The 13564-nt window shown below is 41.2% G+C and overlaps 1 protein-coding gene across 1 annotated transcript in view; it reads left to right on the forward strand.

Moving 5' to 3' along the window:
* The first annotated feature begins 1152 nt into the window (after positions 1–1152).
* Positions 1153–13564, forward strand: part of LOC136883050 (PI-PLC X domain-containing protein 1) — a 62729-nt gene continuing 50317 nt past the window's right edge. The window contains exon 1 of the mRNA XM_067155191.2: positions 1153–1267. Coding sequence (XP_067011292.2) covers positions 1204–1267 — 64 coding nt within the window. The 5' untranslated portion in view covers positions 1153–1203. The remainder of the gene's footprint in view (positions 1268–13564) is intronic.

Here is a 13564-nt window from a genome sequence, read left to right on the forward strand (position 1 = left end):
TCCAGAACAAATCTCATATGGAGTGACCGGGATTTGAACCATTGAACCCAGCCGTGAGAGGCCGCCGCACTGCTCCTGTGTGTAAAAGAAAGGGCGATAGACATAAAGCTGAAAATTACAGACCAGTCAGTTTGAAATGCTTTGTATGTAAGTTTGGGAAAGCATTCTTTCTGATTATATTAGACATGTTTGCGAAATTGATAACTGGTTCGATAGAAGGGAGTTCGGGTTTAGGAAAGGTTATTCCACTGACGCTCAACTTGTAGGATTCCAGCAAGATATAGCAGATATCTTTGATTCAGGAGATCAAATGCACTGTATCGCGGATTGACCTATCTAAGGCATTTGATGGGGTAGATCATGGGAGACTACTGGCAATGATGAGTGCAATTGGACTAGACAAAAGAGTGACTGAATGGGTGGCTATATTTCTAGAAAATAGAACTCAGAGAATTAGAGTAAGTGAAGCTTTATCTAATCCTGTAATGCTGCATCCGGGAGATAGTAGGTTCGAACCCCACTGTCGGCAGTCATTTCCGTGTTTTCTTATTTTTACACCAGGCAAATGTTGGGGCTGTACCTTAACTAAGGCCATGGCCGCTTCCTTCACACTCCTAGGCCTTTCCGATCCCATCGTCGCTATAAGATTTATCTGTGTCGGTGCAACGTAAAGCCAATTGTTAAAAAAATAAATCTGTAATTCCTTATGCAGCCAGTCCCCCTTATGACTGGTATGAAAATGTCGCTCATAGGGCCGGTTAGTGTGAACATTTCAGTGGGCTTGGCAGACTGAGATGTAATAATAATAATAATAATAATAATAATAATAATAATAATAATAATAATAATAATAATAATAATAATAATAATAATTTCTGGCTTGGCGAAGAAAACAACGGGAAACTACATTTTCCTTGTACACCTTTCGAGAGATGCCTAGGCCATCTATGGCAGCTGATGGCGGAGCTGTTGAGGACCAAACCGACCTTCGGGTTGACTGCTCAATAGATGATCTGACAGTACAATTCAGACTAAGCTCAGACTTTGGCAATCACCGCGATACCAATGTGCTGACACTTTCCAACTGAACTAGGTCACTGAGATGCAGGCTGTCCATTGATAAACCCGACTCTCTCACGTGATAGCAGTTAGCTCTTGTGAAACAGCTGAGTTTCGCTGTCTGCTCACTCGACGTCTCGCGTCATGCCGAGCTGGGGGCTCATCGGACTACTGCTGCTGCTTTTAGTCAAGGACGCTGCATTCTCAGGTAAGACTTCACTATTGATATAATACTAGTAAGACTTTGAACTTCCGCACGATACAATTCACAGAAAAAAAAAATGTATAAATAAATAAATAAATAAATAAATAAATAAATAAATAAATAAATAAATAAATAAATAAATAAATAAATAAATAAATAAATAAATAAATAAATAAATAGCTGTGTATATGTAAAAATAAAATGACGTCTATCTCTCTATATTCCGAAACGATATCACATTGTTATTTCATTGGGGTAATCACATACTGGAAATGGGGTTGTAAATAAAGGGTACAGATCTCTGCACATAGTTACGAGGGTATTTAGGGGTTGTAGTAATGATGTAAAGGAGATGGCGTATATGTCTCTGATAAGACCCCAACTAGAGCATGGTTCCAGAGTATGGGACCCTCACCAGGATTACTTGATTCAAGAACTGGAAAAAAAAAAAAAAAAAAAAAAAATCCAAAGAAAAGCAGCTCGATTTGTTCTGGGTGATTTCCGACAAAAGAGTAGCGTTACAAATATGTTGCAAAGTTTGGGCTGGGAAGACTTGGGAGAAAGGAGACGAGCTGCTCGACTAAGTGGTATGTTCCGAGCTGTCAGTGGGGAGATGGCGTGGAATGACATTAGTAGACGAATAAGTTTGAGTGGCGTCTTTAAAAGTAGGAAAGATCACAATATGAAGATAATGTAATTCAAGAGGACAAATAGGGGCAAATATTCATTTGTAGGATGGGGAGTCAGGGATTGGAATATTTGACTGATATTTTCATGAAACCGTTACTTGTGTCTCAGTTACAAAAAATAACGATTATAAATAATAGTTAAACATAACGTCCCACCGTTCATACACTTCTTACGTTGTTGTAAGTTATATAACGAACGTTTGTTACAAGTGATAACGAAATACCTTGAACTCTGTTATAAACGTTTTATAGTAAAGTTATCAATACTGAATTGCTTTGTATTATTATTATTATTATTATTATTATTATTATTATTATTATTATTATTATTATTATTATTATTATTATTATTATTATTATTATTATTTGTTCCTCCGTTAGGGTCTTCTAGGGACCATGTGCCAATTTCAATGAATCATTGTATGTTGTTCTTTCTTCTTCCTCCAATACCCCTTCATCTTCTCACTGCGTCTCTTTTTCCTCAGACCATTTTGAGCCGGTATTCTTCCACTCGCAACCTTAGAATCCTTCCATTTAAAACGTTTTTTTAAGTCTCTCTCTCTCTCTCTCTCTCTCTCTCTCTTGCTTTTCATTCTACTAAATTGTTTATTTTCAAATATTCCTTAACTTCATGGATCCAGGTTGTTACTGACTTCTTGTTCCAAAGATATTTATTTGAAGATGTACTTGCTTAATCTGTTGTAATCCAGTCTGTAAAAATCTCCAAAGCTACCAATGGCTTCTGCTAAATTTTTCCTGTTATACTTTCTGTGTTCCAACAGATTTTGTCATTACTTCTTGGTTTATGCCTTTGCTGGCAGGACCTAGTGTTTGCAGTGCACTATGCCTTCTGCTATAGGCTAGAGCAATTTTGTTACTTTCATAGATCTTTCTCAGTCTTATCCTTGGCTTTGACAATATGAAAGTGACTGAGGTATGAGCGTTGCTAGTAATGCCAGTCCTAATGCAGCCAGTCCCTGCTATGAATGGTGTGAAAATGTTGCTCATAGGGTTAGTTGGTGTATGCATTTCAGTGGACTTGGCAGACTGATATGTAATAGCAACTGTGGCTTGGTGAGGAAAGCAACGGGAAACTACCTCACTCCTCATTTCCCTAGTACTCTTCTTCAGTGATACCTAGGCCATCTATGACAGCTGATGGCAGAGCTGTTGAGGATCCCATCAGCGTTAGTGCTGACGGACTGATCATACATATTTCTAGGTTTCAAGAATTCTGTAGCCTTAGAGGAGCGAGTAGTTTCCGTATATCTCCTTTCCAGTAGGCCTATTTCTAATTTATTCAGCTTGTAATTCAGTACTAGACATTTACTCACGTATAGGCAATCCGGTTTGACTACTGTGTTGTAGTGTTGTATTTTGAGGTTTCAAGATAAATACCTTTTGTTGTAGATATTCCTAGTTTTACCGTATGCTCTTTCCACCTTGTGCATTCTTTCTTCTATAGCAGATTTTTCTAAACCGGTTTCTTGAATTGTTCTCGCAAATCATAGATTTTTTTTTTTTTTTAACCTTCCTTCTTCGACCAACTTACGTTAATATAAATTCTCTTTCTTCTTCTTCTTTTCGGTTTACCTTCCAAGGTCGGTTTTCCCTCGGATTCAGTGAGGGATCCTACCTCTACCTCCAAGGGCAGTGTCCTGGAGCTTCAGACTCTGGGTCGGGGGATACAACTGGTGAGGATGACCAGTACCTCGCCCAGGCGGCCTCACCTGCTATGCTGAACAGGGGCCTTGCGGGAAAAGGGAATATTGGAAGGGATAGACAAGGAAGAGGGAAGGAAGCGGCCGTGGCCTTAAATTAGGTACCATTCCGGCATTTGCCTGGGGGAGAAGTGGGAAACCACGGAAAACCACTTCGGTGATGGCTGAGGTGGGAATCGAACCCACCTCTACTCAGTTGACGTCCCGAGACCTCTGCTGTTCCACAGATACCCCGGAACAATAATAATAATAATAATAATAATAATAATAATAATAATAATAATAATAATAATAATAATAATAATAATAATAATAATAATAATATCTTTTCCTAGCGCTTTTCCCCACACCTGTGGATTCGTGGGTGCAAACTGCGTCGCACATGCGGATTTGTACCTGCCCTTCTTGGCGTCAACCATACATGGAGGGATCCCTAATCAATATTGCGTGTTTCTGCGGTAGTTGGTAGTGTGGTATGTTGTTTGAATAATAATAATAATAATAATAATAATAATAATAATACTAATAATAATAATAATAATAATAATAATAATAATAATAATAATAATAATAATCGTACAGTCTTAGCTACTGTGTGCTGGATTTTGATTTGGCGTCAAGTAGGTTGTTTGCGTATCAATTTAGAAGTTCCCTTTTGCTTTACCAGATGACAGAGAAACGGATCGTTTTGGGAGATTTATAAGTAACTTTTAATTAAAATTGTTGGTTGATGTGTTATCGGACATCTTTTACATGCTGACATGTAGTGCAGGTTAGATTTTCTCAGCCCTTCGAATATCCGACTATCTCCGTTACGTTTGAACTCGCTGTCTTAGTACGTGGAGGCCGTCACCCTGCCACTGATCCACGGAAGCTATTCGTAAACAAATATTGAATGCGTTGTGTACACATGGTATTAAGTAACACTGAGGATCGCTGGTTGCTAAAGATGTTTTTCAACACAATCATTCCAACATTAAGTCGTATTGCTAAATACATTCTTCGTCAATTCTTAATGCGCTATACGCAACATAATCTGCCTTGATGTCAACAAGGCTCTAAAATGAAATCTTAAGTTAATGAACGTAGGTTTTCGTGGCTTATTGTCGTTCGTTAAAATAAAACATCCACAGTTGTAGCCCTTCAGCCAAGGAACTCAATGTTGAAAACAACCTCGGGATATGAGCTACGAATTTTAGGTAAATAACATAGAATAAAATATGAGAATATATTCTTTATTTGTTCCTAAACATTACAATTCTTTATTTAATTCTCTTTGTCCGATCGATCAGATTAGCAGTTTGCATTTTTCTATCACTACGAGCGCTAATGTGAGTCAATGCAGAGTTTCACGTAAGCCTTTATAAGTACATTCGGCGTGGACATTTTTCAACAAATCAAAAAAGCCTCAGGGTACTGACCAAGGAAAATATTATATAAATAATTATGTAAATAAGTTAATTTGGCTCGGATTTGAATAAAAAAGAAGACGAGTAAACAAACAAACAATTTTAGGCTGTTTTTCCGGAACTGCATTTAGGCCGAAAGTGATTATCGAAATTTGTTTCTTTTTTTAGTTTTATAGAGCTATCCAACACTTACAATTTGAAATCTTTCCCGTCCCTTTAGCCCTTCAAATTTCTGTACAATTGAGGAAATTGCTTAATTTTCGGTTTTTCGTAGTATGGGGACCTTTACTTCATCAGCGCAAAGCGCATGAAGGTGTGAAAGTAAAGTGGAAGTTACGACTACACCATCCTCGGCTCCCTACTAACTGTGCTATGGCACTGCTGCTCATGTATTTCTGGAGTAAAGGTCTCCATGTATTTGATATCTTGAAGCCGTCTTCCCTGTTGAAGTTATTTTACCCCCTGTGGGTGGGGGACGCAGACGAAGAATACACCCACGATATCCCCTGCCCGTCGTAAGAGGCGACTAAAAGACGCGACCAAGAGATGATGAAATTAGAACCATGAGACTACTTGTGATTATTACCATTACGTGAGGAACACCACGGATCTGCGTTACCTAGTACTAGTACCCTTATGTGAGGAACAGCATGGACCTGCGTTACCTAGTACTAGTACCCTTATGTGAGGAACAGCATGGATCTACGTTACCTAGTGCTAGTACCCTTATGTGAGGAACAGCACGGGTCTGCGTTACCTTGTACTATGTACTAGTACCCTTATGTGAGGAACAGCATGGATCTACGTTACCTAGTACTAGTACCCTTATGTGAGGAACAGCATGGATCTACGTTACCTAGTGCTAGTACCCTTATGTGAGGAACAGCATGGATCTACGTTACCTAGTGCTAGTAGCCTTATGTGAGGAACAGCATGGATCTACGTTACCTAGTGCTAGTACCCTTATGTGAGGAACAGCATGGATCTACGTTACCTAGTGCTAGTAGCCTTATGTGAGGAACAGCATGGATCTACGTTACCTAGTGCTAGTAGCCTTATGTGAGGAACAGCATGGATCTACGTTACCTAGTGCTAGTAGCCTTATGTGAGGAACAGCATGGATCTGCGTTACCTAGTGCTAGTACCCTTATGTGAGGAACAGCATGGATCTGCGTTACCTAGTGCTAGTACCCTTATGTGAGGAACAGCACGGAACTGCGCTACCTTGTACTAGTACCCTTATGTGAGGAACAGCATGGATCTGCGTTACCTAGTGCTAGTACCCTTATGTGAGGAACAGCACGGGTCTGCGTTACCTTGTACTATGTACTAGTACCCTTATGTGAGGAACAGCACGGGTCTGCGTTACCTTGTACTATGTACTAGTACCCTTATGTGAGGAACAGCACGGAACTGCGCTACCTTGTACTAGTACCCTTATGTGAGGAACAGCATGGATCTGCGTTACCTAGTGCTAGTACCCTTATGTGAGGAACAGCATGGATCTGCGTTACCTAGTGCTAGTAGCCTTATGTGAGGAACAGCATGGATCTGCGTTACCTAGTGCTAGTAGCCTTATGTGAGGAACAGCATGGATCTGCGTTACCTAGTGCTAGTACCCTTATGTGAGGAACAGCATGGATCTGCGTTACCTAGTGCTAGTACCCTTATGTGAGGAACAGTATGGATCTACGTTACCTAGTGCTAGTACCCTTATGTGAGGAACAGCATGGATCTACGTTACCTAGTGCTAGTAGCCTTATGTGAGGAACAGCATGGATCTACGTTACCTAGTGCTAGTACCCTTATGTGAGGAACAGCATGGATCTGCGTTACCTAGTGCTAGTACCCTTATGTGAGGAACAGCATGGATCTGCGTTACCTAGTGCTAGTACCCTTATGTGAGGAACAGCATGGATCTACGTTACCTAGTGCTAGTAGCCTTATGTGAGGAACAGCATGGATCTACGTTACCTAGTGCTAGTACCCTTATGTGAGGAACAGCATGGATCTGCGTTACCTAGTGCTAGTACCCTTATGTGAGGAACAGCATGGATCTGCGTTACCTAGTGCTAGTAGCCTTATGTGAGGAACAGCATGGATCTGCGTTACCTGGTGCTAGTACCCTTATGTGAGGAACAGCATGGATCTGCGTTACCTAGTGCTAGTACCCTTATGTGAGGAACAGCATGGATCTACGTTACCTAGTACTAGTAGCCTTATGTGAGGAACAGCATGGATCTACGTTACCTAGTGCTAGTAGCCTTATGTGAGGAACAGCATGGATCTACGTTACCTAGTACTAGTACCCTTATGTGAGAAACAATACGGATCTACGTTACCTAGTGCTAGTAGCCTTATGTGAGGAACAGCATGGATCTACGTTACCTAGTGCTAGTAGCCTTATGTGAGGAACAGTATGGATCTACGTTACCTAGTGCTAGTAGCCTTATGTGAGGAACAGTATGGATCTACGTTACCTAGTGCTAGTAGCCTTATGTGAGAAACAGCATGGATCTACGTTACCTAGTACTAGTACCCTTATGTGAGGAACACCACGGATCTGGGCGTTGCCTGTGGTTACTACCATCGTGTGTATCCCACCGTGGGCGGGGGTGGGAGGGTGAACTCGGTTTCGCGGACTAATATCATCATTCGTTTTATATTTTAGTCAGTGGATACATTTTGAAGTTTTAATTATCGTTTCATTTCTTTGCGCCTTTTACCATTAGGGAAGGATGACCTACCTGTTAGAGCTCTTTAAATAATAATAATAATAATAATAATAATAATAATAATAATAATAATAATAATAATAATAATAATAATAATAATAATAATAATAATAATATTTTTTGCGAGGGAGTGTGGAAAATCTTTCATAAGACGCTTGTGAGGGTCCGCACTCAACAAGTGTGTGGAGATTCTTGCCCACTAAAAACCACACTCCCTTTTTCCACGACGTTTATTTCCGCCCCGGAAACCGCTCTCGCATTACTTCAGGACGGATGTCGTGCTTAATGCATCTTGTGCTTCATCTTTCTTCTTCTGCTTTATTGTCTGTCGTAATCGTCCAGGTCCTTCTTCTTCTGACGCAGAATATTTTCTACGTAAACTGCCAGCTGGTCCCAAGATTCTTGACTTCGTAGCATTACTGACACGATCCCTCCTGGCGTCAATTCTCCCTGCATAACTTCTAAGCATCTTCTTTGTGGCAGCCAATGAACACACACAAATAAAATATGTAATACGTCTTCGATATAACCGCAGTATATGCACACCGGGCTGGTTGCTAGCCCTAGCCTATGAAGAAATTTTCGGAAATTCTCGGACAGAAGATGGATATAGACTGAGGTTACGCAGAGAGACAGAAGAGCATTCCAACATTGCAGCAGACATCCGTAAAAGACGTCTGAAATTCTATGGGTACGCCCACAGATTGCCGGCAAGTAGACTGACACACAAGATTCTCACCTACATAGAACATCTAAAAAATATCCCATGGGTACTGGAAGTGAAGAAGGATCTGGAAAAAGCCCAGATAAACCCAAATGACACCGCGGACAGAAACCTTTATAGGAAAAAAATTAATGGATGGAAAGTGCAACCAGAGAACGAAGTGAAAAAGAAGACTGGAGCAAAGTGGACAGAAGAACGAAAAAGGATCCACGGAGAAAGGATGAGAGCTGTTTGGCAACTCAGAAAACAGAATCGTTAGAGCTTTGCGTGATCCATTGGGTCCATACGCACATAGTAATAATAATAATAATAATAATAATAATAATAATAATAATAATAATAATAATAATAATAATAATAATAATAATAATTGGGCGCAGCTCTATCTCTGTGGCTTTCCTCACAAGTCAAGCATTCCACAGAAAATGGTACAAGCCAGTCTGCCATAACAGACACTTCTACAGTACAGACCATGAAATCTTCTTTGACCAGGCGAGGGTCATCGCGCCTGTAAAAGACTTCTATGCTCGACTAATGAGTGAGCTAGTCACGTGAGATGGTTGTATATGCCATTTTTGATAGTAGGGCCTATGTTTCAACTGGCTTAGCTTATACCTACTGTTAATATTTCGCCTTCCCTTGTGTGAGGTTTTTCGGACCGATTGCAGAAACGGAATTTAGACGATTAAACAATGTTTAAGTATGGCTACCGCATTGCAAAGATGTTATTTTTTTCACTTAGACACTTTCTAAAACCGATGTCCAACCGGCCATGTTTAAACTGCCGAGAACACTGTTTAACCTCAAATTTTAGGAGTAATTTTAGGAGTGAATCACAATCAGAGATTATGTACTATGAAGTTTTTGACACAAGGGACAGTCCGGTAACTATCAGTTTGGCTACAATTCTTGTCAACCAATATGTTTTATTATATTTAGGATAAGTTATCTGCAATTATAGGTCACTTGACTACATCCATATCAGAATAACTTGTCCCGATCGCCAGAGGTCTGTCACATGCATCGACGGGGAGGGATTCAGTTACATTTACTGCTAAGTAAGTACACACGGGGCGAGTTGGCCGTGCGGTTAGGAGCGCGCAGCTGTGAGTGACACTACAAAGTAGGTCGTGTGTGTTTTATTTCTCTCGGTAACTATGAGATAGGAAAAGGCAAGGACTGGGAAGGAAGAATCGTGGCCATAATAACAGCCCCAGTATTTGCCTGCTGTACAAATGGGGAGACTACGGGAACAAATCTTCAGGGCTGCCGATGGTGTGTTTCGAACTTATGATCTCCAGAATGCGAGAGACATCTATATGGTCGTACAACTCATTCGGTTACACTGTAGTATAATTTCATCTTCCCTTCGCCCTATTTACCTCACACTCACCGTAATGACACTATAATCAAAGCTACACTTTCTCGTACGGTGACGAGTCGCTTTAGTGTCGATAATAGGCCTATTATAAGTTTTCATTTGCACCGAAAGCGATATTATTATCTGTGGACAAGGCATGCTCATGCTTAAACCACTGAGCTCGATAGCTGCAGTCGCTTAAGTGCTGCCAGTATCCCGTATTCGGGAAATAGTAGGTTCGAACCCCACTGTCGGCAGTCCTGAAAATGGTTTTCCGTGGTTTCCTATTTTCACACCAGGCAAATGCTGGGGCTGTACCTTAATTAAGGCCACGGCCGCTTCCTTCCCACTCCTAGCCCTTTCCTGTCCCATCGTCGCCGTAAGACCTATCTGTGTCGGTGCAACGTAAAACAACTAGCATGCTTAGCCATATTTGAGTAATGTGTAGTAAGACGACAGCTGACTAACGTTTGACGAACTTCACTGGTTGCCACAAGCAAAGAGTTGCGTGGACGATACATACTTCTGTTTCCATTTTCGAACCAGTATTGAAACTTTAAACGACGTCTAGCTAAAAACCGACTGAACATTGTTTATGCAATGGAACATCGTACGTAACTTCGATGTTGTTTAGGTAGACGTTGTCTAAGGCTTAAAACTACTCATCGTTTCTGCAATCGGTCCGAGTCGTCTCTAGTTCTATATTTAGTACTTATTTCAACACTATTCACTACACTCTTGTAAGTTTTCTGTGTGTAAAACTATTTCATAACACTTATTTTACCAGTATTCATATTTTTTCCTTTCGCTTTGCACATTTTACTTCAACCATTGTCTTTCCATCCCTTTCCAGTCAGTTCTGGATCGTGCTGTTCTGGCCGAGTGTGGTCCTAGTGGCTGTTTGCCCATCTTCTCTTGCCTGTGTTGTCCTCTGTGCTCATCTGTCCTGATGTAGCCTCGCTATGTGCGCTGGCCATTTCCACTTTGCTCTTGCGGCCAGTTGCGTGACGTTCTCTGAAGATGTAATTTCTTGGATTCTCTTGTTTGGATTTCTGTGTCTGAATAATATGCCCACTATTCTCCTTTGGCATAATTTTATTGCTCTCTTTTTCTTGGTTATTAAGTCTGACAAGCGTAACTCAATACGGGAATGATGCATGAGTTGAGTGCCTCTAGTCTGTTTAATGATTTATGAATTTCAGCCCCCAAAAGGCCTTCCAAGCCTGAGTTATTCTTCTCTTCACTTCCTTGGTCATTTTTTGTGTTAGCGAAATCAGTTGGCCTAGATAAACGTATAAACGTGGTAGTTGAAGGTGCTCAAATACCGGCACGCAAAAGAACTTCGGCGGAACAAAATTCCGGCACCTCGGCGTCCTCGAAAACTGTAAAAGTAGTTGGTCGGATGTAAAATCAATAATATTCTTATTATTGGACAAGAAACGCGACTATGTTGAATAGTAATGTGTATCAGTGATTTAGTATTGTGTATCCTTATATCTGCCTGTATCGGGTGCATGATGGGATTTAAAAGAAAGTAAAGGACCGGATGAGTTGGCCGTGCGATTATGGCGCGCAGCTGTGAGCTTGCATCCGGGAGATAGTGGGTTTGAACCCGACTGTTGGCAGCCCTGAAGATGGTTTTCCGTTGTTTTCCATTTTCACACCAGGCAAATGCTGGGCCTGTCCGGCTCCATGGCTAAATGGTTAGCGTGCTGGCCTTCGGCCACAGGGGTTCAGGGTTCGATTCCCGGCAAGGTCGGGAATTTTAACCATCATTGGTTAATTTCACCGGCACAGAGGATGGGTGTATGTGTTGTCTTCATCATCATTTCATTCTCATCACGACGCGGGTGCCAAATCGAAAGATCTGCACCTGGCGAGCCGAACATGTCCTCGGACACTCCCGGCACTAAAATGCTGGGGCTATACCTTAATTAGGGCCACGGCCGCTTCCTTCCCACTCCTAGACCTTCCCTGTCCCATCATCGCCATACCATCTATCTGTGTCGGTGCGACATACTATAAAGCAAATTGAAAAAAAAAAAAAAAAAAAAAAGCTCAAATACATCAGCGTCATGTCGGTACATATACCGGCAAGTAAAGGAACTCCTGCGGGACATAATTCCGGCACATGGGCGTCTCCAAAAAGTCGGATGTAAAATTATTATTATTATGATTATTATTATTATTATTATTATTATTATTATTATTAGTATTATTAGTATTATTATTATTACACTGGCCGGCAAAAAATGGATCACTTTGAAAAAAAATGTTTCAATGGATATAATGTTAGTCCAGTGTCCTAAATAAATAATAATACTGATAATACTAATCAAACATTATGTTACCTTCACGTTTAACACTAAATTCACTTTCAAAATTTATCTGACATTCACTTTATTATGACATTTTATCGTTTCTGTAATTCCTGTAATTTTTACTCATTTTCGTGTCTTTCACTGTATTTAAGTTAACTCCAATTTTAACACTTTCACTGATTTACACTGTCAGAAAATGTTTTAGCAAACCACTAGAGACATTAAAATCTGGTGTTTCGGCCTCTGGCAGTGATGACCTCCTGGAGGCGTTGTGGTACACTGCGCACTAGATTCCTAATTGTTTCCTGAGGAATACTGTTCCATTCTGTCACCAATCGTGCCCTCAGTTCAGCCAGAGTCTCGATATTCTGAGACCGAAGTCTTCTCCCAATCATATCCCATACGTGCTCTATGGGATTTAGGTCAGGACTTCTTGCTGGCCAGTCTAGAGTTTGAATTCCAACTTCTTCTAGGTAACGGGTGACGATACGGGCGACGTGCGGGCGAGCATTGTCGTGCATTAAAATGAAATTGTCGCCCGTAAATTGTGCAAATTGGACAACATGATCCTGCATAACTTCTTCCACATAGCGGTGAGCAGTGAGAGAACCGCCATCAAGAATCACAAGCTCGGTACGGGATTCAAAGTTTATGCCACCCCACACCATCAGAGAGCCTTCCCCAAATGGTGTCCTTTGGGAGAGAGTTACGGGTGAGAATCGCTTTCCAGGCCTCCTCCACACTCTTTCTCATCCATCTGGAGATCTCAGACAGAAGCGGCTCTCATCTGTAAAAAGCACCATGCTCCAGTCCTGAATGATCCAGTTTCGATGCTGCATCGCGAACTCGAGTCGTCTTCTCCGATGCTGCCCCGTTAATAGTGGCCCTGTAGCGGGCCTTCTTGAAGTAAGGTTAGCCTCCTGGAGTCTCACTCACACGGACATTTCTTGTAGCCTCTAGACGATTTCTCGCCTGAACCGCTGTTGTTCTTCGGTCTCTCAAGACTTGGAGGACAAGAAATCGTTCATCCCTGGCGTTCGTAATTCGTCGACGTCCAGATCCCGGTCTCCTTTCGCATGTTCCACGTTCACGATAACGTTGCACGGCCCGTTGTACACTTCCATAAGATGCTCCTACAGCATGGGCCGCATACCGAAGGCTGCGACCGTCTTCAACCAAGGCGATTACGCGTGCAACATTTTCTCTACTTAGAGGCATCTTGACTCATCAAGGATCGAACAAAAACTGATTTGGAACTCCCCAGAGTTTTTACAAAGAACATCTTATCACTGCAAATGTTTACAGTAACTTTAACGCTTGATTAGGGGGCGAGGAACCACG

The sequence above is a fragment of the Anabrus simplex genome, chromosome 11, assembly GCF_040414725.1.
Source record: "Anabrus simplex isolate iqAnaSimp1 chromosome 11, ASM4041472v1, whole genome shotgun sequence".
Classification (NCBI taxonomy): Eukaryota; Metazoa; Arthropoda; class Insecta; order Orthoptera; family Tettigoniidae; genus Anabrus; species Anabrus simplex.